This window comes from Ranitomeya variabilis, chromosome 1 (assembly GCF_051348905.1).
Source record: "Ranitomeya variabilis isolate aRanVar5 chromosome 1, aRanVar5.hap1, whole genome shotgun sequence".
In the NCBI taxonomy this organism is placed as follows: domain Eukaryota; kingdom Metazoa; phylum Chordata; class Amphibia; order Anura; family Dendrobatidae; genus Ranitomeya; species Ranitomeya variabilis.
The window spans coordinates 920,861,562-920,888,583 of NC_135232.1; the positions used below are offsets into that span (position 1 = coordinate 920,861,562).

Here is a 27,022-nt window from a genome sequence, read left to right on the forward strand (position 1 = left end):
GATCAGCAGCAATAATTGCTTCTCTAAGACCACTGCTGATGTCTTTCCTGCTTGGCATTGTGTTAACAGTGCCTTACAAAAATATTTGGCTCCCTGGAACTTTTCAACCTTTTCCCACAAATCATGCTTCAAACAGAAAGATACCAAATGTAAATTTTTGGTGAAGAATCAACAACAAGTGGAACACAATTGTAACGTTGAATGAAATTTATTGCTTATTTTAAATTTTTTTGATAATTCAAATTCTGAAAAGTGGGGCGTGCAATATTTAACTTAATACTTTGTTGCACTACCTTTTGCTGCGTTTACAGCTGCAAATCGCTTGGGGTATGTCTCTATCAGTTTTGTACATCGAGAGACTGAAATTCTTGCCCATTTTCCTTGGCAAACAGCTCAAGCTCAGTGAGGTTTGATGGAGATCGTTTGAGAACAGCAGTTTTCAGCTCTTTCCACAGATTCTCGATAGAGGTCTGGACTTAGACTTGGCCATTCTAACACCTGGATACGTTTATTTGTGAACCATTCCATTGCAGATTTTGCTTTATGTTTGGGATCATTGTCTTGTTGGAAGACAAATCTCCGTCCCAGTCTTAGGTCTTTTGCAGACTCAAACAGGCTTTCTTCAAGAATGGTCCTGCATTTGGCTCCATCCATCTTTCCATCAATTTTAACCATCTTCCCTGTCCCTGCTGAAGAAAAGCAGGCCCAAACCATGATGCTGCCACCACCATGTTTGACAGTGGGGATGGTGTGTTCACGGTGATGAGCTGAGTTGCCTTTACGCCAAACATATCGTTTGGCATTGTTGCCAAAAAGTTTGATTTTGGTTTCATCTGACCAGAGCACCTTCTTCCACATGTTTGGTGTGTCTCTCAGGTGGCTTGTTGCAAACTTCAAACAATACTTTTTATGGATATCTTTGAGAAATAGCTTTCTTCTTGCCACTCTTCAATAAAGGCCAGATTTGTGCAGTGTACGACTGATTGTTGTACTATGGACAGACTGTCCGACCTCAGCTGTAGATTTCTGCAGTTCATCCAGAGTGATCATGGGCCTCTTGGCTGCATCTCTGATCAGTCTTCTCCTTGTTTGAGATGAAAGTTTAGAGGGACGGCCAGGTTTTGGTAAGATTTCCAGTGCTATGATACTCCTTCCATTTCAATATGATCGCTTGCACAGTGCTCCTTGGGATGTTTAAAGTTTTGGAAATCATTTTATATCCAAATCCAGCTTTAAACTTCTTCACAACAGTATCACGGACCTGCCTGTTGTGTTCCTTGGTCTTCATTATGCTCTCTGTGCTTCAAACAGAACCTTGAAACTATCACAGAGCAGGTGCATTTATACGGAGACTTGATTACACACAGGTGGATTATATTTATCATGATTGGGCATTTAGGACAACATTGGATCATTCAGAGATCCACAATGAACTTCTGGAGTGAGTTTGCTGCACTGAAAGTAAAGGGGCCGAATAATATTGCATGCCCCAATTTTCAGTTTTTAAATTTTCAAAAAAATTGAAAATAACCAATAAATTTCGTTCAACTTCACAATTGTGTTCCACTTGTTGTTGATTCTTCACCAAAAATTTACATTTGGTATCTTTATGTTTGAAGCATGATATGTGGGAAAAGGTTGAAAAGTTCCAGGGAGCCGAATACGTTCGCAAGGCACTGTAGATACTCCAGACCATCATGTTGCCCAAGCTTCTGCTTTTATACAGGTGATCACACTTGCTATTGAACAATTGATATGGGGCATTTGATTACCATCACCTGACTGCTGTGTACTTTATTAATTCATAAGGAGGCAGTAAGAATTAGCTTCATTTTATACAACGATTCTGCATTTTGCTCTATTTTTTGCTAATTTGTCATGTGTTCTGGTTATTTATCTGATATATTTAACTCATTTAAAGACCAGAATTTTTTATATTATGTCTCAATATGTAAAACAATCATTCATAAAGGGGGCACTTAGTTTTCCTCATGGAGTTCTTATTATTGTATTTCACATTACTTTGTGTTTGGGATCATGCAATTCTTAAGAGGGTTGTCTGGGTCTAAGATATTGATTATGGTACCTATACTTAGAAACGTTTATCAATATTAGATTGATGGGGGTCCCACATCCGAAAATGGCTGAGCCAATGTACGGATAAAGAAGACCATTGCTAGTGTAATGTGTAGTGGCCATTACACACCTGCAGCTCATCTCCTATTGAGGTGAGTGGTCACTACACAGTGTACAGAGCTGTGCTGTCAGGTGCAGGTGCTGGTAACAGATGAGCATAGGGTTGTTAGGTAGACCCTCACCAATCTGATATTGATCAGCGGGATAGGTAATCAGTATGTTAGGACCTGTGTGGAGCCATGATACCTAGGAGTGTTGTCCAGGACTAGGTTGTTCAGTGCCATAATACGGGGCCATTCTGTACCTGTGGAAGCTCATGATGTAATACAAAGGCATGTGGAGATGTTTTCCATTCAGAATTTGACTGGAAAATGCATTTATTTATATACCATATCTATAGGTCCTATTGTAACCCTAACATGAATCTGTGTTTATTGTAGGCGGCTTCACTGACAGTTGATACCTGCTCAGAGGACCAGGAGCCAGGGTTCTGTACCGTCAGTACTACAGCTGTTTCCAGTGACTGGTAAATCTCGGAACATTTACAGTATATTACAATGATGCCAGATGACAGTGAAGCATTTAGGACAAGTAGGAGAATAATTAATTATTTAACCAGACGAGGACTTTTGTGTATCTGGAGATCCCTTTGGATAGATTTCACCATGTCTCGCAAATTCGATCTTCCTGTTAAGTTGTTAATAAGTGAAACCGTCATCCTCCTACTGTCAGTTTTTGCAGTAAAATGCTTCTAAATTTCACAAGATGTTCCCTATAGGCAGAGTTACTTTTAATAAGGATATAGTGTATATCCAAGACATTCTGGCCCCAACTTCCTACTAGATTGCACTCTATAAAATCTGTGAATATATTACTCGTTCATTTCAATGAAGTGTACAGATCCCCCTTATGTCTGTACGTCTTATGTATAAATCCACATATTAACCAGGGGACACTTAACTGATTCTCACAGACACTTTTATTAGGTCAATATACTTTTGCATTATTACAGAGTATCTTCAGAAGCTCCGAAACAATACTGCTCCCTTCTTCCTACCACATTGTACATATAAAATGATTTATTTTCTCTGTTAAAATATTCTAAAATGGGAATTTGAACAAGGATTCCTTAATTGAAATTATAACACAGCACGGTGGCTCAGTAGTTAGCACTGTTGCAGCGCTGGGGTCCTGGGTTCAAATCCCACCAAGGACATGTGTTCTCCCCCATGTTTGCTTGGGGTTCTCCGGTATCCGGATAATGTCCGTAAAGCACTGTGGAATGTGATACCGCTATTTAAGCAAAGCATAATAATATGACCATGTTCACTCTAAATTTTACTTACACTTGAGGTAAATGTTGAGAAATGCCATTTCTGTAGGGTGTGATGTCTTTCTCCCACCCGAACTGGGAAAGGAAGGGGACTTCTGACTTCTCGATCTTATCCATAATCCTCCAAGCACCTAGTTTTCATATGAACATAAAAATTGTGTTTTCCAAAACTATCCTGTGGATTCTAAGCTAAAGATATGGCTCTTCTTAGCACAAAGTTCACTACAAAGGTTTTCAGATAGGATTTTGAGTTGACAAACTCTTTAGCTAACATGGTCTTCTCAAATATTTACCCCATCTAATTTCCTCATTTCATACTAGCTATTGAACCCGTTCTACGCCCAGGTGGTGACCATTTGTATTGGTACATTTATACAGTGTATTTAATAAAATGTTGCCGGAGATCGCAATATGCGCACGCATTGACTCCAGCACTATTTTATTGAACTAATGTGCTACAATGTCAACATAGCACTGCGCACGCGCATACCGTGCTATCCGGCACCATTTTTGTGAAGACACTGTGACTGCGAATTTGCTTATCCAGTGTTTTCAATAAAATGGCGCCGGAGATTGCGGTATGCACACGCCCTTCCTTCGGAGCCATTTTGTTGAAGTAATGTACTACAACGTCAACATAGCAGTGCGCTCACTCCAGCCATAGGGATAATGGCATCGGCTTGTGCGTGCTCATTGCTATGTTGACGCTGTAATACAATTCATCAATAAAATGTCACCGGAGTCAACGCATGCACATCCCGCGATATTCGGCGCCATTTTGTTTAATATACTGTGTCTTCAATAAAATGGCTATGCAGTGTGCTGACTCCCGGCTTCGGAGAGAAGGACTCATCCACCGTTATATATAAGATACAAACTCTTTTAGGGCCATTTTTATAGAAAACCAAGGACTAAACAAGTTGGAGGAATTTAGACTTCAAGAAACAGGAAGAAGATAATAAACTGCCTCCATACATTATTCTGTATCTTGTCCTCATCCATAAGTAAGCCCAACCTAGGCCACAATACAAGACATACATCAAATAGCATAAACAAGTATGTTAAACAGTTTAAAGGGAACCTGAAAAAATTATATTTACCTGCAGATATAGTGGTAATCTGCAGGAAAATAGCATATAAATTCTGTCTGGAAGACTTATTGGAATAGTGACTACAGGGATTAAATGAATTTATGTTCTCACAGCCACTTGCTTCCAGTCATCGTGGTGGTGCAGGTAGTGGTTACAGTGATTGCTTAATACACAGTGAGCGCACAGCGATCACTCCCCTGCACATTTATTGACAGCCTGCCTGTGCAGCATGTCTGTGCAGTGTTTGTGTGCAGGGCAAGCTGTCAATCAGTGTGCTGGGGAGTGATTGTGTATTAGGCCCACTTGACATGTACATTTGTGCGGTACATGTGTCATCCATTTTTTTCACTGATACCACATGAACCCATTATAACCTGTGGTGATCTTCACATGTCTGTGTTTTCCACGGACAGAGTGTCTGTGTGAACCACACGGAGACATGTCTATTTTTTCCAGCTGCACAGATGACAAAGGCAAATACAAGTCTGTGGGTCTATGAAAAACACATACAACACACGGATACCATCCGTGTTTCGTACATGTTTAACATTGCAAAGTATTCTAGAAACTTCTTCATTTCTTTCTTTATACATACCTGAAAAACACGGATCGCACACTGATGGAGCACTGGTGGCACACTGATGACACAATGATGGAACACTGATGGAAAATACTTTTGACACCGGTACTATTTTTTCATGTTTTTGCTTTTTATACGTACATGTTAAGGGGGCCTACGGTGTTGACTGACACTGCTTCATGCACCGCCCCGATAACTGGAAGTGAGCGGCTGCGTGGAAAACATAAATTCATTTTCTGTGATTCTCATAAGCCAACCTGACATATTTTAAATGCAATTTACCTGTGATTATCCCTATATCTTCAGGTAAGTAGCATGTTTTGTAGGTGACAGGTTTCCTTTAAATGATATTGACTCAAAAAATAGCTCTTAATAAAGAAATAATTAATATGAAGTAATTATAGAAAAGTATAATTGTTTACAAATGATAAGGACTCGGACTATCATCTTCCTTAGTTATTTCAGCATCTCACAATAAAACTCTTTACTCCAGTAGCTTAATAAACTCAGCAAAGTCAAAGTTCCTGGATGTCTGCTCATGTCATTTTCTAAGGTCCTGAAATCACATATCAGGAAATAATAAAATCAGTGAACCTATTAAGTATCTGTTTGGTGTTCCTCAGAAGACATTAGTTGTGAAAGACTTAGTTTTCCCCCCCAAGTGTAACTTAGCAGGAAGGTAAACCAATTATCCAGTCTTCCTACTTATAGTAAGACGCTCAGAATACCCCCTACAAAGTGTGTTCCCTATTGGCCCACCTTTACTTATTGACTATTTATCTTCCATCTGTTCACCTTGACCTAAAATATTATGTTTTTACAATGTAATAGTCCCAAAGCGTGAAAATCAGCTCAGTCATAGTATATGTTACTAAAATTAAGGATTGTGTTAAAAAGTTTGCCTATCTTGTGTTCAGTCTAGACATGAAGGTGATTTATGCTATGATCATCAGTGCCTTAAAAAAGTTATTTGGTTTGCAATGATTCTTCTTTCTTGGAACAGGACTCTGGATGTTCAGCCAAACAGAATAACAGTAGGAGGTATCAGATCCCTGGATCCAATACTACAAAGAAAAGGACAAGTACAAAGTCATGACTTTGTAGGTTGTATAATGGAATTTGCAGTGAATGGGCGACCTCTAGAACCAAGCCAAGCTTTGTCAGCACAAGGAATCCTAGATCGGTATGTTTTAAGCACCACAAAATCAGATAATGTAATGATATATTTTATCATTGCTTAATACATGGCCATAAATTGTAATGTCCTTCATTTTACAAAAGGATAACGTTACACTGATCACATTGCATAGAGCACTTGCGGTATCCTCTAGCGTTAGGTGAATTTATTCGAGTGGAATTGAATTTGACAAAAATCCACATTTAAAAGGATATGGATATTTTATACCTTGCTCTTCAGCAATTCAGCAAAAGGGTGTCCAGCTGCAGCAGCCATCTTGCTGAACAGTAGTGGTCCAGCAAAAGGGTAAAAAAAAATAAATATATATATATATATATATATATATATATACACCACCTGTCATCTCTCCTTCCACCCCCACTGCTCCATGCTCTCTCTACACTGTCCAGTTCTCTGCACCTCTGTCGTTTTGTATCTCCAGCCTGGTGTTCATCTTTGGCCTGGTGTTCAGTAGAGTTGAGTGAATTTGTTCCGATTCTGTTCCTAATACGATTGACATCAAATATTTTTGCAATATTTGTTTAATACAGCCGAATGTCATTAGAGTCAATTGGAGTAGAATTTACCGAAAATGTTCAGAACCGATCATCAAACATACACTTGGCACGAATAGGGTACCAATATAGCACAAATATGGCAAATTCAGATTCGGCGACCAAATCCGAACAAATTCACTCAACTCTATGTTCAGTCTAGGTCGTACAAACAGTGACCTCTGGAGAAGGGGGAGCAATACAATGCAATTGAAAAACAGTAATTTCTTTGAGAAGACCACCCCCAGTCCAGACAATTTCCAATGATGGATTTTCAGTTTCACCATATATTATGGCTACTGTCCATCTTTGTGGAGACCACCTCCTTAGAGGACAGTTACTCAATGCAATTTTGGGTAGTCTTTCAAAGAGGATTGACTGTGCATTAGTCAAAGCATAATAAATTATCTATAATTTTATGTTTAATTACAAATAGCAGAGGATAGAAGATTTCTTTTCTAAAGTTTTGCTCAATAACAGGGAGCTGGAAACAATTATAGCCCATTAATCATCAATAATTAGTTGATTGTGTTATCTTAAGCAATGCGTATTAACTCTGCTCCAACGGGTCAGTTTTTGGTTGATTGCTTTAACCAAAAGTGAATTATTTCTATTTGCTTAAATAGCTTATTATTTTATGTGACACCAATTCTAAAAGGTTGAACTAGTGTGAGTTTATGTGGCAATTTAGAGATCCAATTCTGTAGTTTATGTAGTTGGCCAGGTTAATGTTGGCTGCTCTCACTGCAATAATTGCAATTATACCAGGAAATTGGCTTCATGTAGCAGTGTGTAGTCTGAAAATTACCCCAATGTCCAATAATATTCCTCTTGACATTTAATGATAATTGTCATCATAAATGGTGAATAATACAGCTTACAGAAAATTATTGGCAGCCCCTAGGCTACAGCTGAGATACATGAGGTCTGATAAATTAAATGAACTTCTGACCACCCACCTGTGTTAGTAACCAAACTGGACAGATATTATATTTTTTTTCTAATTTTAGATTCACTATATATAAAACTATATAAAATTAATGTAAGGAATATTGGTTATGTCCAGGCATTGCTTTACCATACCATACCATAGACGAACGGCATTATTGCAAAGAGTTTGGTAAAACGTCAAAGTCCCACAGAAAGGGGTCAGATGGAAAAAATGCACCAGACTCTTCTATCCTGGGTGGCAAAACCTCTTACCATAATGATGGGACCACACTGATCTTTTCCATAGGGCTCTGTCTCTTCTTAGAAAGCCACTAGCTAAAATTATATGAGGAGAAATCTCTGGCAACTTGTGAGATCAGAAATTCTAAAAACTTAAATCTAGACATACTGTATACATGATATATACAACCAAAGAGTGCAGCTGCACACAGTGTGTGCCAAGGTATAGTGCAAATATTGGATATATATGAGTTAAAAATGGAATTACTGCTACATAGACTGTACACCAGCACCACCAGCAAGCAAGGCATACCGTATTTTTCTAACTATAAGACGCACCGGACCATAAGAAGCACCTAGGTTTTAGAGGAGTTAATTAGGAAAAAAATTGAACCAAAAAATGTGGTCAATTATTTACTTAATTTCCCCTATCCTGGTATATATGGTCCCCTCATCCCCATCCTGATATACATGGCCCCCTCATTCCTATCCCGGTATGCATGGCCCCTTCATCCCCATCCTGATATACATGGCCCCCTCAGTCATATCCTGGTATGCATGGCCTCCTCATCCCTATCCTGGTATGCATGGTCCATCCCTATCCTGGTACGCAGGGCCCCATCCCTATTCTGGTATGATTTTCCCCAAACCTGTCCCTAGTATGCATGGTCCAATCCTTATAATTGGCCTCCATCCCATCCCCATCCTGGTATGCATGGCCCCATCAGAAAACGTTTAAAAAGCCAAACCATTACACTCACCTTCCCGGTGCTCACTGTCAGCTTCCTGCTCTGGTGCCAGCAACTGCTTTATGCTTGTAAGCAGTGCATAGCAGGGACGTCATGCGCTGCTCTCAAGCAGAGCACAGCTACCGTAATACTCACCGGGACTGCGCGCTCAAAGAGTATTCATTGCTCTTCTGTAGCATGCAGTGTCAGGATCTGGCTTCCTGCTGCTGCTGGCATCACATGTGCCGCTACTTGAATATTCATTTATCTTAAGTAGCGGCACACGTGACCACCGGCTGCAGCAAGAAGCTGGTTCCTGACACTGTGTGCTACAGAAGAGGAATGAATAGTCACTGCTTTTTGCGCGCATAGTCCCAGTGAGTATTCCGGCAGCTGTACTCTGCTTGTGAGCAGTGCATGACATCCCTGCCATGCGCTGCTTACAAGCATAATGCAGTTGCTGGCACCGAAGCAGGACGCTGTGAGGGAGCGCCAGGTAGGTGAATGTAATGTGTTTTTTTTATGTTTTCTGATGGAGTCCATGCATACCAGGATGGGGATGGGGGGAAACCATACCATGATACTATTATTACAGAGAAATGAATATTAATTTCCCTCCACGCCCATGGGTGTGGAATGCAATGAATATTAATTTCTCTTTAGCAGCGGAAACAGGAGTTAGCTGCAGCTGTCGGCTCCAGCCTCCTGTGACCCGCTGCTATGCTGATGCCATTCTGCCACCTCCCCACCACAGCCAGACTAAACACCATACCCCACCATACATCTGGACTATAAGACGCACCCCCCATTTTCCTCCACATTTTTGGAGGAAAAAAGTGCATCTTATAGTCTGAAAAATACGGTACTTTTCTTGATGAGACTCTACACTTTTTTTTATTAGACTTGCCTCTTTTGGGCCAATACCTTCAGATTTCAAGATTTCAAGGACTGTTCGAACCAGCATTAGTTAAAGGAGAAGTGAGATGTAGTGCAAGTTTATCAAAATGCTTACCAATCGCTGTCTTCCGTGGTTTCCTGCTCTGATCCTCTTCTTGGTCTTGTGACCTTAAAACAGACTTGTCAGATTATAGAGGAGTTTATGTATGAATCTGAAGTCACTTTCCTATTGTTAGTCTATGGACTCTCTTTCTGAAGCTCCATAGACTTATATTGAATGAAATAGCTCTGCGCCACACAGCAGTCCCTGTAATCCGGCACAGAGGATCACTCACAATTTAGAAGAGGACAGGAACAGCGCTGGAAACGGCAATCACTAAGTATTTTAATACACTTGCATTATCTCTCTTACATAATTAGGAAGATTTAGGGAAAATGTTATTTACTGAGACTTCTGTAACAACAGTCTTAGGCCGGCGTGACACTCAGCGTAGGGAAATACGGTCCGTATTTTACGGCCGTAATACGCAGTAATTTTCCCAAAACACTGTTCCGTATTCAATGCGAGGATGCGATTTTTACGGACAAATGTATCCGTGTGTCATCAGTATGGCTTCCGTACGGCGATTTTTTTTGCGCAAGCTTGCAAAATGGACAAATCATGGATCCAGCGGCTAAAATATTCCTAAAAACATATATACAGTCTATATATATATATTTATATATGTCAGTGAGACACACACATATATATATATATATATATATATATATATATATATATATATATATATATATATATATATATATATATTTATATTTAATTCAGCGCAAGATAGCATAAAAGCCGGTAATTCAATTGCCGGCTTTTGCTCTCTACTTCCCAAACCCGACAGAATATGAGACATGGTTTACATACAGTAAACCATCTCATATCCCTTTTTTATTACATATTCCTCTTTAGTAATGTAACAAGTGTCTGTGTGTAAAATTTTGAAGCTCTAGCTATTAAATTAAAGGGTTAAATCCCGGAAAAAATTGGCGTGGGCTACTGCGCAATTTTCTCCACCACAGTGGGAAAGCCAGTAACTGAGGGCAGATATTAATAGCCTAGGGAGGTACAATGGTTATAGGACCCCCCCGGCTAAAAATATCTGCCCCCAGCCACCCCAGAAAAGGCACATCTGGAAGATGCGCCTATTCTGGCACTTAGCCTCTTTCTTCCCACTCCGGTGTAGCGGTGAGATATGGGGTAATGAAGGGTTAATGTCACCTTCCTATTGTAAGGTGACATTAAGGCAGGTTAATAATGGAGAGGCGTCAATTATGACACCTATCCATTATTAATCCAATACTATGAAATGGTTAATAAAACACACATTATTAAAAAGTATTTTAATGAAATAAAGACACAGGGTGTTTTAATATTTTATTATACTCTCAATCCACCTGAAGACCCTTGTCATCTGAAATAAAGTTAAACAAAACAAACAATAATATTCCATACCTTCCGTCATTCAGTCTTGTCCCACGCTGTAAATCCATCTGAAGGAGTTAAATCATTTTACACCCAGGAGCTCTGCTAATGCAGCTGTGCTCCTGTCTGTAAAATTAGGTGAATTAATGGAATGCAGGGGAATGTACTGTAGTTACCTCAAGTCGCTGTTATGCGCCCTCTGCTGGATGAACTCATATGAACTCGACCGTGGGAACTTTTCAGAAAAGATTTTTTTGCGCAATACGCTGACAAACGCAGCATTCTGCGATTTTCTACGGCCGTACAAGACCGTGTAATACGGATCAGTAAAATACGGCAGATAGGAGCAGGGCCATAGAGAATCATGGTACCGTATGCAGTCCGTATTTTCTGCGCCTCTCATATGTCCGTAAAACACGCCAGTGTGACGCCGGCCTTAGAGTGATAGGAGGAATGCTCAGCCAAATGTGGATGCAGTCACTGTCCCCCAAATGTATGCTGCAAAATAACTAATCTGTTGGTACTGGGATATCTCTATAGTCTATGATGTTAGAACTGCTTTATAACTCCTTATACAAAGTCCAACATGGGGTGAAGTATTGTGCCATGGGTGGCTAAGGTACAATCAAACATTTGTTGCAAAACTCTTATAGAACTCAGCAGAATTGAAAACGGGAGCCGATCAAAAAAGAAGTAAGAAAAGATTGAAAATCCTATTTGTAAGATTAATTACCAGTATGACATAGAAATCAGTTCAACTTATGAGCACCTTTCATTAATGTTAAAATCATGTTGGGTAACTAAGAAAACAAGCTTCACTCAGTTGCCACTTTTTTATAACACTCGTTTCTCTTCTCTTATTTTTGTGTGTAGGTGTCCAAGATTTGAAGGAGCCTGTACTACAACTCCTTGCCAAAATGGAGCAACCTGCGTTGATAATTGGTCCTGGCAGCAATGTAACTGTAAAGATGGCTTTACTGGAAAGCACTGTGAAAAGTGTATGTTAAGTTTTACACCACTTTATAACAACCTGACTTCACTAGAAAAATAGCCTAAGTGCTCACAAATATAAAATAATGCATTTTATATGCTGGTTTTATGCTGTTCCAATTCTAAGTGTTATCATATACACTACAGGTGTTTCTATGGGTTTTCCAGATTTTACACTGAGGTTTTACACATCAGAGAAGTCAAATTATTAAATAATGTTTTAAGGTTTATTCATTAACTGACAGGAATGAAAATAGCTCTTTTACTATTCTGCATTTGTGGCATGTACAGCTTAGGGCCATTAAAAACTATATGCATTTTAGCAAAGGTCAGTTTTGATGAACATGTACATGTGTCCTTCCTTCCCTTTCTCCATGGTCCTCATATCCCAAGAATATTGGCACAAGATGGCCATGTTTGGAAGAAAAGAAAACAAAACATGATTTGATGATACTCTCCTGGGAGTGATGTGATCTTTAGTTTGTGGAAGGTTTTGATTACATGTTGCAATAATTTATTGAATATGTAAAGAGAGAAAAGAAACTCATTAACCCATTCCCGACCTAGCAATTTTACATTTTTGCGCTTTTGTTTTTTCTAATTATTTTAACAAGAGCCATAACTTTTTCACTTTTTTATTTTTTTTCTGTCATCATACCTATATAAAGGCTGTTTTTTAGTGGACAAGTCCTAGTTTTGAATGGTGCCACTCATCTTTTTATAACATTTTTTTCCATTGTAGCAGCCAAAAGAAACGCAATTCAGCCATTTTGATTTTTTTCCTATTATGGTGATTACTGAGTTGTTGAATGTTATATTTTGATTCATTTGACTTTTGAAGAACAGTGATACCACATATGTGGATATTTTTATTTCTATATTTTTAATCAGTGAAAATTGGAGTTGATTTGAAGGTTTATAGTTTTAATTTTTTTTTTCTACGTTTTTCTTTATTTGTTAGTCTCCTGTGAGTACATGTACTTGGGACCGTTCGATGACCTGTACGACATACTGCAGTACAAACACTGTCATGACACAGGTGTCACCAGCATGGGTGTCTTCAGCAGACCCCCAGCCCTTATGGTATTGCTTTTGCACCCTGCGATTTTGTCACTGGGGACGAATGGGCATGTGGAACACTGTGCCCCCTTTCGGTCTATGTGCTTAACCTGCCGGAAGAGCTTGGTGCCATCTACTGTTGTTACAAGCGGATCGTTGCTGTGTATCACAGTCATTATCCGTAACCAATGTATATGCTCGCTTTCGGGGCTTGCATAGAGACTGTGAAATAATATATGACATAAAAATACGTGATATGTTTGGAAGGGGATGATTAAATTTGTGAAAAGGTAAAGGTGGGCACATCTGCAATTTACTAGTTTCAACTATAACCAAATTGATTGAAAATTGTTAATAATTTCAAAATGAATCTTGTATGGGTTTATGTTTTGTGGCATGTCTTTCTGTACTTCTATCATCGTCATTTCTGTAAAATTTGTTACAATTTTCAAAGTTATAGAGTGCTTAATCTCTTTTTGAGGCCGTTTAAAGGTTTCCAGACACAACCATACTAACGAGTAAGTTGCATCATTTTACATTCTGGAAACCTGATATGGGTTCTTCAGGAATCCCTCCTCTTGCTTTCTTTTGGTAGGATTCCTATCCAGGCTACAAGAAATCCCAGGACCTGTGGTGAGGGTACAGAGTTCTAAATAAAGGATATGTTTGAGCAGCTTAGACACTTCATATAGATCCTTCAGTATAGAAATTCAGGGGGATATTTCAAAGAGTCCAATAATTTAATATGGCATTTATCTGGACTTTTTTTTGCAACAATTCTCCTTTAATGTATTATTTGACAGTACCATTTTCTTAATTAATTATTTTCTATGAATTTTACTGTTTTTATAGATATAAGCCCAGACACTGCCCTATCCCTTGAAGGAAAAGGTTATCTTGAATATACCATAAGCCAGGCCAAGAAAAGAGAGTATCTTTTAAGACATCGCTTTGTGGATTCAGACACTACGTACGTAAATCAATTGGCTATAAAGTTCAGGACCAGAAGTGACAACGGTATTTTACTTCAGGTTCATGAAATCAGCAATTACACTATGATAAAGGTATGCATTTTTTATTAAACTTTTTTATATTAATGGTACAATTGATAACTCTTTTCTTAATTGAAAACAATTCTTGTTCTTTATTTTTTAGTTAAAGGGGGTTTCTACTCTTTGTAATCCAATGTCCACATGACTTACTAAGGCATAAGGATGTATTAGTGAGCAGTAGTCCCCAACTCCAGACCCAATTGATCAGAGCAGACTGAAGGGAAGATGAACATGTAGTAACAGACCAATACACTAAATGCCAGCCAGAGGAGCTCAATGGTTTCCAGGCAGAGCATAGCAGGGAAGCGTCTGCTGCAGCCAGTTGTCTAACAGCGGCAAGCAGAACAGTGACAAGGTTAAAGACAGACATGGCTGAACTCCGGAGACACACAGAGAAGAGATTTTAATATATTTTTCAGTTTAATATATATAATATGACACAAAATAGGATCAAAGAAAAGTAAGATGTTAAAGGTGGATTTACTGATATGTTTAATTTTTGGCACTATTTCTTTTTAGTGTAACTTTCAGGCCAAAATCTGTGGAACATTTTCTCCAGTTACTTTGTTGTGTTATTTTTCTGGTTTCTTTGTCTTGCTAAAAGATACATGATACCCTTTTAGCATCTGTAAAAGTCTTTCTGTTGTGTTCTCCATGAATTCCACAGACTAAGCCATATCTAATTTTACATTTGGATCCTTGGTCTTTTCTTATATTTGTTTAAAGATGGCAAACAAGTTACAGAGTTTGAAGGGTGTTTTGAAGCCAGAAAAGTGTCCCTATCTTCCTCCCTTTAGCATTAAAAACACAAGTCTGCAGAACTTACCTCTCCCTAAAGAACCTGATAACTTCAGTGCCTGGCTATGGCTCAGTCAGGCTTGTCATAATTCTAAATGAGAGCAGCAGTAATGCTGGCAAAACGCTTTATTAGACAGATCACTAGCCAACAGTTCCCGGGATTTCTGGAATACATCCCAATATTTGTATCTATAGGTATAAGTAATATATAAGAATGGATATATATGTATATATATTTTGTAAAAAGCCCGCTATCCTGAAATATCAAACACTTTCAATAGATGATAAATGACAGAGAGAGAGAGAGAGTATGATGTAGTGTAATCTTAAGCTCCAATATGAAAATTCTAATTTTAAGGTGATTATTTTTTAAAAAACAGTAGGCATTTTCATTTGGGGGTCTGCACAATAATTTCTAGAAGAATTTAGTCCAGCACTCAATATATGACAATATAATCATATTCGAACCTGAAAGACATGTGGCAGTACAGTATGAGTAAAAGCTGTCTAGGCAAGAGATGGCAAGAAACAATGGAGACCAGCTGGCCCTCAAGCCACAGATGGGGCAGCTACATAAAAAAGCCACTAAGTGCCTTCTGTACAAGGTTTACAATGAGCAATGTGTATTCATTTATCTGCCACCTTGCCCTTAGCCCTCAATAATTTACTTGGATAGATGGAAAAAATGTCAAATATGCCCAAAATGCTTTATTGCTCCTAGTCTACCAGATTATACTTTTTATTAGGTGAAGCAGAAAATTATCAATTTAAATGCAATGCATTCTGTTTCTGATTGACTAAAGACTATGGAGCTAACAAAGAGCAGTGGAACCACAGTAGACCAATTAACAGCTCTTTCAGTTATATAAGATGATTGTAAAATGCATAGAAATGGTTTTATGAACTTATAAAAAATTATAGCTATTCAGTTACACATGTATATCTCCAAATTGAATATATCTGCTTTGTAAGGTTAAATAGCATTGTGGCTTAGAGTAAAGGCTATTTTTTCTTATCCAAGAATTTAATTTTGTTTTTCCAACGTTTTTGAGTCCTAATTGCTTTTCATAGCCATGGTCAATTGGAACTTTGATTAGGGAAATGTTGTAGCTTTTAAAGTTAAGGAGGTAACACCGTAGGAAAAAAAATACATATATGTTCTGTGTTTTTTAAACTTAGGTGAAGAATGGCAAATTACATTATACATCTGATGCAGGAGTTGCAGGAAAAGTAGAACGAAACATCCCAGAAATGTATGTAGCTGATGGACGATGGCACACTCTTGTAATGGAGAAGAATGGATCACTAACTACCTTGTCTTTGGACAAAGCTTACAATCGAGAGATTCATCATGTAACACAAGACTTTGGAGGTCTCAATGTTCTTACTCTTCATCTTGGTGGATCTCCATATGGACAGATATCACAAAGCAATCACAATGGTACCAGAATATTTTATTTCTATCATATCTGGAGTCTTACCTAAAATTATTTTGGGTTGAATAGAATTATATGAACAGATTTTAAAGGAACTAAACTGTTTACCTTCACATAATAGAACGTTGGTAGAAAACACGCATTTATAAATATTACAGATGAGCAAATCTTTCAAAAATTCACAGTCAGCAGATTTGCTTAAATTTGGCTGGTAGATTTTAGGCAAATTTATTCCATGTAAATCAAATTTGGGTTAAAAAAAGAATATATATGATATTCACGTCTCCTTGACCATAACCTGTCCCGCTGTGCAGCTCCCTTCCACTTCAGGTCCGTTTGTCATCCCTGGTGCTGACTAGACCCCACTCTTTTATCATGACCTAGTTGGAAGGAGCTGCACAGATGAGGGCGGATGAGGTTTCATCACCAATTTTTTTACCTTATGTAAAGAATGGTCCGTGGTGTTTTTTTCAGCATACTGGACCTTTTTTCATCCGGTGTCAGTTTTTATAATACTTGTTGTATCTGTTTTTCTTGTTTGAAGAAATGCATTTTTCTCTTCACCTATTCATGAAAACACAGACGGCAGACAAATTATATCATTGACTTGCAGTGGTGATCAAAGTAGGATAAGTCTTAGCTTTTATATTTACTGACCAACGGTCCACAAGAGAAGGCACATTCATTGTAATTGACACCAAAAACCACAGAGTCCTTATATTTATCTTTTTAAATCACTGCCGTCCCTAAAATGAATTTTGTGGGATTCAAAGTGAAATATACTTGTTTTAAATCTATTCACTCATCTCTAATATACCTAAAAACAGTGTTTGCAGGTCACATTTTTCATGGGAGATGGGGGAGCATTTTTTATTCATAAACTTGTGGATAATTTCGGGTGATAATTAGTAGTAATTGACATTCTTTGATAGCGAGTCTCCGGTAAAACTTCCCCAAGACTCATTATCAATGAATGTCATTACTTATTTTCTTCAAGGGGTTGTCCAATTTTAGACATTTATATCATATCAGTAGAACACTAATACTATTGGTAAGGCCATCATTTCATTCTGCCCTGGGCCCCATTCTTGAGATTGCTGCAAGTACTATTGGTGGGACCCACATATATCTGACATTCTGAATATGCTATATATATCACAGATGGAAACACTCTTTTAACCTGTTCAAGACCAGGCTACTTTCTTCTTTAAAGTTCAAACATATTTTAATTTTTTTTAAGTACTTGTGGCTTAAAATCTATAAAAATAGCATTTTTATTGTTCAGATGATTAAATAATCTATGCACTTTATTGTCATTTTTATATTTGTATTTTTGGTTATTCAGCAGGTGTAAAAGAGGGAACAGTGTTTGTTTTTCAATTTTTTTCACATGTTTTTAATGATAAAAGTAGCGCTAAAATATCATTTTACATTTCTGTTAAAGTCATTTTTATACTGGGATATTATTGTTTCGGAACTTGGGGGATGGACCAGAAGAAATGGTTTGGGCTGATTGATGTTTTTTTAAGTTTTATTATTTTATTTTATTTCATTCATTTTTTGTCTATATTTTATTATTTTTTTATTGCACATATTATGGTCCCTGTAAAGGGATAAATTATACATATTTTTAATTGCTGATTTCTCCTGTACCGGGGACTGACATATTACCCTATATTATGCAGCCTCATGAATTACACAGTAGAGCAGAACTTGGGCTGTTAGGACCCGACTGTTCCTGCAGCTTTCCGGTTTGTGCCGATCACTTGATCACTGGCACAGGAGCAGGAAGTGTTATAGCTACTTTCTGCACTGCATACACAGCACTAATTCACAACATCCTTGCTTAGTCATTTGCAAGCTGCCTAGAGGTTTAACATTGTCAGTTGGTCTGCAAGTAATTAAAGTATATTAGGCATAATTACCATTTTAATAATTGTGTTCTTTTATTACACATTGCATGAACTAAAAATGGAAACTAAATGAAGTAAGGTAAAATAAATAGTTGCTAGTATGACATACTAAAATGTTCTTTTTCCTTTTTGCAGGCTTTGATGGTTGCATTGCCTATTTTAAATATAATCGGGAGAATCTTCCATTCAGTGGAAAACATGATATGGTGCACATATCTAAATCAGAGTCATCATTTAAACTGGGATGTAGAGGTCCTAACATATGTGCCAGTAACCCCTGTTGGGGCGATTTGATGTGCATAAATCAGTGGTATGCATATAGCTGTGTACCACCCGGGGATTGTTCCTCAAACCCTTGCCAAAATGGAGGAAGTTGTGAACCTCACTCTCAATCTGGATTCAACTGTATCTGTCCTGAGACACATACTGGAAATTTCTGTGAATCAGTTGTCGCTTGTCTTGGCGTGGTTTGCCCTCAGGGTAATGTTTGTAAGAGTGGATTAAATGGAGGATATATGTGTACTCAAATCGCACATACTGAGCAGCTATCTCTCCCACTTTGGGCTGTCCCAGCAATTGTTGGAAGTTGTGCTACTATTCTTGCTCTGCTGGTCCTTAGCTTAATTTTATGTAACCAGTGCAGAGGAAGAAAAAATAAAGTGCCAAAAGAAGAGAAGAAACCAAAAGAAAAGAAGAAAAAGGGAAGTGAGAATGTTGCCTTTGATGATCCTGACAATATTCCACCATATGGCGATGATATGACAATAAGAAAACAGCCTGAAGGGAACCCTAAACCTGATATTATTGAAAGGGAAAACCCGTATCTCATATATGATGAAACTGATATACCACACAGCTCAGAAATCATACCTAGTGCACCATTAGCTATGCCTGATGCAGAAATAGAGCATTATGATATTGATAACGCCAGCAGTATTGCTCCCTCTGATGCTGACATTATTCAACACTACAAGCAATTCCGGAGCCACACTCCTAAATTCTCTATTCAAAGACATAGTCCACTTGGCTTTGCACGACAATCCCCTCTGCCTTTGGGTGCAAGTAGTTTAACATATCAACCATCCTATGGCCAGGGACTTAGAACTGCTACACTTGGCCATTCTGGTTGTCCACCTCCAAATGCTTTGTCTCGTCATAGTCCAGCACCATTTTCCAAGTCTTCAACATTTTACAGAAGCAGTCCAGCAAGAGAACTACATCTTTCATCATTGGAAATGCATAATGATGTCTGCCAGCCTGGTCTTTTTAATTATGCAACTCGTCTGGGTAGAAGAAGCAAGAGTCCTCAAACAATGGCAGGTCATAGCTCCAGACCAGGAAGTCGCCTTAAGCAGCCTATAGGGCAGATTGCCGTAGAAAGTGGACCCCCTGTTGGCCTTTCAATAGAGGAAGTTGAAAGACTTAATACTCCAAGACCAAGAAACCCTAGCATCTGCAGTGCAGACCATGGGAGGTCTTCATCAGAGGAGGACTGCCAGAGGCCTCTTTCAAGAATAAGGAATCCAGCTGATGGCATTCCTGCTCCAGAATCATCATCAGATAGTGATTCACATGAGTCCTTCACATGCTCAGAAATGGAGTATGATAGAGACAAGCCAATGGTGTACACATCAAGAATGCCAAAATTAACTCAAGTTAATGAGTCAGATGCAGATGATGAAGACAACTATGGTGCTAGACTAAAGCCAAGGAGATATCCAGGCCGAAGAGCTGAGGGTGGGCCTTCAGGAGCTCAATCTCCAACAGCCACTCTGCCAGCTGATAGTACATTACCTATGAAGCTATCCCAGCAAGCTAGCAATTTCAACTGGGACAATCTATTGAACTGGGGTCCAGGTTTTGGGCATTATGTAGATGTTTTTAAAGATCTAGCTTCACTACCAGAAAAGGCTTCAGCAAATGTAAATGAGGAATTAAAGGCAAGTCCATCAAAAACAGGTTCTGAAAGTGGAGAAACAGAACAATATGTCTAGATATGACATAACTGGATTGTTGAACTGCAAATGCTTATGACAGTCAAACATTTTATGTTTGTTTACAACAGAACGTTTCCATTTTGAGAATCGGCCAGTGCAGTCTAAAATTTAAGGAGACGTCTTCACAATAATAAACATATTGCTGCTGGAAAGGACTGAAATGTATTTAAAACAATTGTGTTCATTATTCAATTTATCTGCATGCATTACACTTTACAACCTAATTTCCAGCATGCACAATGTTAAGTAGACTTCCTACTTTTAACTGGTCCCATTGTGATATTCGTGAATGTTATAATTGATGTTGTTTTTCTCAGTTACGTTAATAATACAGATGTAGCACTTCATTTTTTGGAATTTCTCTGAAAGGTTAGGTGACATTGAAAGCTAAATTCATGTTCCAAGAACTTTAATGTATCTAGACTATAACTTTACAGATGTATAATAGATAACTGAAATATTGGCAAATGGGTGATAAAAAAGGGATTAAAGCAGATTCAAGATGGTTGCACCATAGGATCTTTTTTTACATTGATTTTACAAGAAAAACAAAAATAAATTGGTTAAAAGAAAGTTTCCGTCTTTGTAAAATTCAGACATATTTCAAAATTTCATTTAATACTTTCAGAAGATTTATTTTTGTAAAGACTTTTCCAGACACTCACTAAAAATGGGAAATAAGTTGTTGAAACCTTGAGACTAGTTTTTACTAAAATTCTTACATAGAAATTTGTACGTTGAGATTTCAACTTCACTTTTTGTGATACTTTGTACTGTGGAACAATTTTTTTTAAAGTGCTTTTACCTGATCTGTTTTTGATATTGGTATTTTTCCTATGCTGTATAGTTTTCTTACTTTCAGGGAAGGCAAGAAAATGCTTTTCTGTAAAATCTGTTACTTGTGTAACATACATATTTTTAAAATTTTGATACAATTGTAACATATCAGTATGCTTTTTTCTTCTTGTAAATGTCAATAATAAAATTAAAATATTTATTTAAAATATTGCGTTTGTAAGGTAAGTTACTTTTGTGTCTTGCTTTTATAATATCCCTTACAAGACCTAACTAGTCACAACAGATACTGTACATATATAATATTAAAGTTTATTTAAAGTTGTAAAGTACCTGAACTAATATATTAGGGTACAAGTTGTCAAATACTATATCACCTACCAGTAGACTGCAGAGCAACAATTAGGTGTTCCTGGTGTTGAACAACTAGGCTATTTCGCTGTAAATTTCAACCCAATGCAAATCTGTGCCAAATTCAGATGATGCACAAATTGGCTGTGAGTCTACTGACCTGAATTTGGTAGCCCCATGTATGCCTATGAGGCTGTAAAGTTGGGTGAAAAGACAGTCAACCAGTCCATATTTTGTGGTCCGTATTCAGACCGTGATGAATTGATATCTGAATTTGGATTTACAAGAATGTTTTTCAGTATGCCAAACAAAATACTCATTTACCTAAATCATAGGTGCACATGATCAGTAATTAGCATGTCCAAAGCGTCCAAACGCTTTTGAACTCAGGTGATTCCGCATGTGTTCACTGAACTGTGCTTAATCATCACGTCCAATACATTGACATGCGTCTACGCAAGATAAATAGACATGCTGCGGTTTGGAAAGACATGCCGCATGTCCGTCTCCGCAGGTGATCCGCGGGCGTCGGTGCATACATAATGGACATGGGATTTCTTGAAATCCTATCCACTGTGCTGTAACATCTGGATGCTGTGAGTTGGACGCTGTGGAAGTACGCAGTGTGCAACCCGCAGCATTTAGTGAGTTTGTGCACTTACCCTTAGGCATATTAAGTTTTAGACACATTCCCTAATATAAAATATATACTAGTGTGCAAAACTTTGTTAATATGCCAGGGTTTTGTCATATAACAAATTATACCAAGAAGTATAATTTCGGAACTTTTACCACCTTTATAGTCACCTATAATCTGTACAGATGCATTTGGTAACAAAATTAAATAATTTTGAGCGTGGGAATAAAAATAACAAAACTAAATTTCTTTGCAAAAGTGTATACACGTTCTTAGAATTGGAAATTTGGTTGTGTTCAGAAGTAGGCTACTTTCACATTAGCGTAGGTATGGGGCCGTCGCCATGTGTCGGCCCAAAGTACCAACGCATGCTGTGAAATAAAAACACAACGGGGCAGCGGATGCAGCTTTTCAATGCATCCGCTGCCCCATTGTAATGTCCGGGGAGGAGGGGGCGGAGTTTCGGCCGCGCATGCGCGGTCAAAAATGGCGGACACGACGCACAAAAAAAGTTAAATGGAACTTTTTTTGTGCCGACGGTCAGCCAAAACACGATGGATGCGACGTGTGGCCATATTCACAATGCGTCGCTAATGTACAGTAAGTCTATGGGGAAAAAACGCATCCTGCAGACAACTTTGCAGGATGCGCTTTTTCTCCTAAACGACGCATTGCGACGTAGGCAAAACGACGCTAGTGTGAAAGTAGCCGTAGTCTGTCACAGAGTAGTCAGTAAACAGCCACCATCATTTAAAGAGAGTCTGGTTAACCTCATATAAAGTTTAGCTGTTATAGTAGCATTTTCCTGACACTTTCGTAGTTTTGTTTTACCGCAAAAGTCGTGGTCCTTAACCCCTTAATGACCTTGGGATTTTCCGCGTTCGTTTTTCACTCCCCTCCTTCCCAGAGCCATAACTTTTTTATTTTTCCATCAATATGGCCAAGCGAGAACTTATTTTTTGCGGAAAGAGTTGTACTTTTGAACGACATCATTGGTTTTACCATGAAGTGTACTAGCAAATGGGAAAAAAAATCCAAGTGCGGTGAAATTGCAAAAAATGTGCAATCCCATGCGTGTTTTTTGTTTGGCTTTTTTGCTAGGTTCACTAAATGCTAAAACTAACCTGCCATTATGATTCTCCAGGTCATTTCGAGTTCATAGACACCAAATATGTCTAGGTTATTTTTTATCTAAGTAGTGAAAAAAAATTCCAAACATTGCAAAAAAGAAAAAAAACATTGCGCCATTTTTGGATACCCATAGCGTCTCCATTTTTCGTGATCTGGGGTCGAGTGAGGGTTTATTTTTTGCGCGCCGAGCTGACATTTTTAGTGATACCATTTTGGTGCAGATACGTTCTTTTGATCGGCCGTTATTGCATTTTAATGCAATATCGCGGCAACCAAAAAAACGTAATTTGGGCGTTTTTAATTTTTTTCTCTCTACTCCGTTTAGCGATCAGGTTAAACCTTTTTTTTTATTGATAAATCAGGCGATTCTGAATGTTGCGATGGCAAATATGTGTATATTTGATTTTATTTTTATTGTTTTATTTTGAATTGGGCTAAAAGGGGGGTGATTTAAACGTTTATATTTTTTTATTTACCGTATATACTCGAGTATAAGCCGAGATTTTCAGCCCAAATTTTTGGGCTGAAAGTGCCCCTCTCGGCTTATACTCGAGTCACGGTCGGCGGTGGGGTCGGCGGGTGAGGGAAGAGGGCGCTGAGGCATACTCACCTAGTCCCGGCGCTCCTGACGCTCCCCCTGCCCGTCACACTGTCTTCGGGTGCCGCAGCTCTTCCCCTGTTCAGCGGTCACATGGGACCGCTCATTAGAGAAATGATTATGGACTCCACTCCCATAGGGGTGGAGCCGCCTATTCATTTCTCTAATCAGCGGTGCCTGTGACCGCTGACAGAGGAAGAGCTGCGGCACCCGGAGACAGTGTGACAGGCAAGGGGAGCGCCAGGAGCGCCGGGACTAGGTGAGTATTTTATATTCACCTGTCCACGTTCCACACGCCGGGCGCCGCTCTGTCTTCGCGTCCTCTTGTTCTGACTGTGCAGGTCAGAGGGCGCGATGACGCATATAGTGTGCGCGCCGCCCTCTGCCTGATCAGTCAGTGCGGAGAGATGCCGGGACGGGACGCTGAGGAGCTGCAAGCAAGAGAGGTGAGTATGTGTTTTTTTTTTTTATTGCAGCAGCAGCATTATATATGGCACAGATTTATATGGCACATCTATGGGGCAACGGTGCAGAGCATTGTATATGGCACAGATTTATATGGCACATCTATGGGGCAACAATGAACAGTGCAGAGCATATATGGCACAGCTTAATAAGGAGCTTCTATGGGGCAACAATGAACAGTGCAGAGCATATATGGCACAGCTTTATAAGGAGCATCTATGGGGCAACAATGAACAGTGCAGAGCATATATGGCACAGCTTTATAAGGAGCATCTATGGGGCAACAATTAACAGTGCAGAGCATATATGGCACAGCTTTATAAGGAGCATCTATGGGGCAATAATGAACAGTGCAGAGCATATATGGCACTGCTTTATAAGGAGCATCTATGGGGCCATAATGAACGGTGCAGAGCATTCTATATGGCACAGCTATATATGGAGCATCTATGGGGCAATAATCAACAGTATGGAGCATTATATATGGCACAGCTTTATATGGAACCTCCTTTGGGGCAATAATGAACGGTATGGAGCATCTATTTTTATTTTTGAAATTCACCGGTAGCTGCTGTATTTTCCACCCTAGGCTTATACTCGAGTCAATAAGTTTTCCCAGTTTTTTGTGGCAAAATTAGGGGGGTCGGCTTATACTCGAGTATATACGGTATTTCATATTTTTTAAAACATTTTTTTTTACTTTTGCCATGCTTTAATAGCCTCCATGGGAGGCTAGAAGCTGGCATAGCCTGATCGCTCCTATGTAGCTTAATTACAGACTTGCTATAAGCGCCGACCACAGGGTGGCACTCACAGCAAGCCGGCATCAGTAACCATAGAGGTCTCAAGGAGACCTCTGGTTACCATGCTGACGCATCGCTGACCCCCGATCATGTGACGTGTGTCAGCGATGAGCCGCCGGAGCCCACATCAAAGCAGGGGATCTGACCTCGGATGTACTATGCCGTCCGAGGTCAGAAAGGGGTTAAACAGCTTGCAACACAGCAATGGAATCTCATTATTGAAAATTATCAGGCAGGAGTTTAGAAATAGAATTCAAGGCATTAGATCTACCATGTAACACTGTGAAGATGATCATCAAGAAGTGTCTTAAATATGTCACAACATGAATATGACTCAGTACTGAACGACCCTCAAAATTGATGAAAAGACAAGAAGGAAATTGGTCAGTAAGGCTGCCAAGAAGCCTACAGTACCCATTAAAGGAGCTGCCGACATTTCTGTCAAGTACTAGTGTACTGCATGTGACAACAATCTACCATATTAGTCATATCTGGCCTGTGGGGTAAGGTGGCAAGAAGGAAGCCTTTTGTTACAAAGAAAAACATCCAATCACAGCTTTGTTTTGTGAAAACCTACTTCAAATCTGCAAAAAGCATGTTAGAAAATGTGCTGCAGCCTTGTCACGGGCTTACTGTGACAGTGTGAAGCCAAAAGACCGCAGCGTTTGATTGCTGCTACTTCGGCGCTGAGAAGAACCACTTCTCTTTCATTTTAAATGTGTTTATTTCTTCTGGCAGAACATTGGTTAATCGGCCCTGTTGGAAATCCCTGTGTTCACAGCTGAGCTCGGTTAGCCTCTCCCTTCCCCTTTATAATCTGGGCTCTGTTACAAATCCTTGTCAGAGCAAGCATTTCCTGCATAGCTAATGGTGGGAGAGGAGTACATATGAGGAGAGTTGAAGGAGTTATTAGTGACTGCTGCTGTATGCATGGTAATTCCTTATCTTTCTCTGTTTTCACACTCTGGTGCATTCCTCTGTTACATGTGAGTGCATATTTTGTATGCCTGGAGTTTTCTGTTAACCTTTGTTTGTGTTGCTTGTTTGTCGGGCTGGTGTACTATGGTGCACAGTAGTGCCCCCTCTTCCCTGGGTGGGGGAAGAGAACAGACAAAGCGCTAACTCAGGAGATAAGGCAAGGGAGAAAGCCCCGCCATTTTTGCCATCTAAAGTATCCCACGGCGAGTTAGGGCACCCCCTAGTGTTAGAGACAGGGAAGGAGCCCCTGGTACCGGGTCATCCAACAGCTGTGTCGTGACAATTGCTTTGACCGTAACCATTTTTTCTTATCCATTATGGATCCAATCGCTGCTGTGACAGAGCAACTGCATCAGCTCAGTCTGGAGGTGGCGGATTTACACATGGTGGTTTCTGCAGCACCCTGATACATCTGATGTGGGACTCCCATCTCCCCAGCAAACCATAGTGGAGCCCAAGATCGTGTTGCCTGACAGATTCTCTGGGGAGCATGACAAGTTTGCTGTGTTCCGGGAGGCCTGTAAACTGTACTTTAGGTTACGTCCGGTTTCCTCAGGTACAGAGGAGGAACAGGTGTGGATAGTTATCTCGCTCCTCCAAGGAGACCACCAAGTGTGGGCATTTTCTCTCCCTTCTGACTCTCAGTCACTTCAGACACTGGAGGGATTATTTCTGGCACTGGGCCTTATACAGGTGCTTCTCACAAAATTAGAATATCACCAAAAAGTTAGTTTATTTCAGTTCTTCAATACAAAAAGTGAAACTCATATATAAAGTCATTACAAACTGAGTGATCTATTTCAAGTGTTTATTTCTGTTAATGTCGATGATTATGGCTTATAGCCAATGAAAACGCAAAAGTCATTATCTCAGTAAATT

At 39.1% G+C, this 27,022-nt stretch overlaps 1 protein-coding gene across 1 annotated transcript in view; it reads left to right on the top strand.

The window, feature by feature from the left end:
* FAT4 (FAT atypical cadherin 4) overlaps window positions 1–21,385 on the top strand; it is a 340,488-nt gene extending 319,103 nt beyond the window's left edge. Inside the window, exons 12-17 of the mRNA XM_077279100.1 lie at window positions 2,577–2,662; window positions 6,144–6,323; window positions 12,014–12,138; window positions 14,042–14,253; window positions 16,219–16,480; window positions 18,524–21,385. Coding sequence (XP_077135215.1) covers window positions 2,577–2,662; window positions 6,144–6,323; window positions 12,014–12,138; window positions 14,042–14,253; window positions 16,219–16,480; window positions 18,524–20,382 — 2,724 coding nt within the window. The 3' untranslated portion in view covers window positions 20,383–21,385. The remainder of the gene's footprint in view (window positions 1–2,576; window positions 2,663–6,143; window positions 6,324–12,013; window positions 12,139–14,041; window positions 14,254–16,218; window positions 16,481–18,523) is intronic.
* Window positions 21,386–27,022: the final 5,637 nt, after the last annotated feature.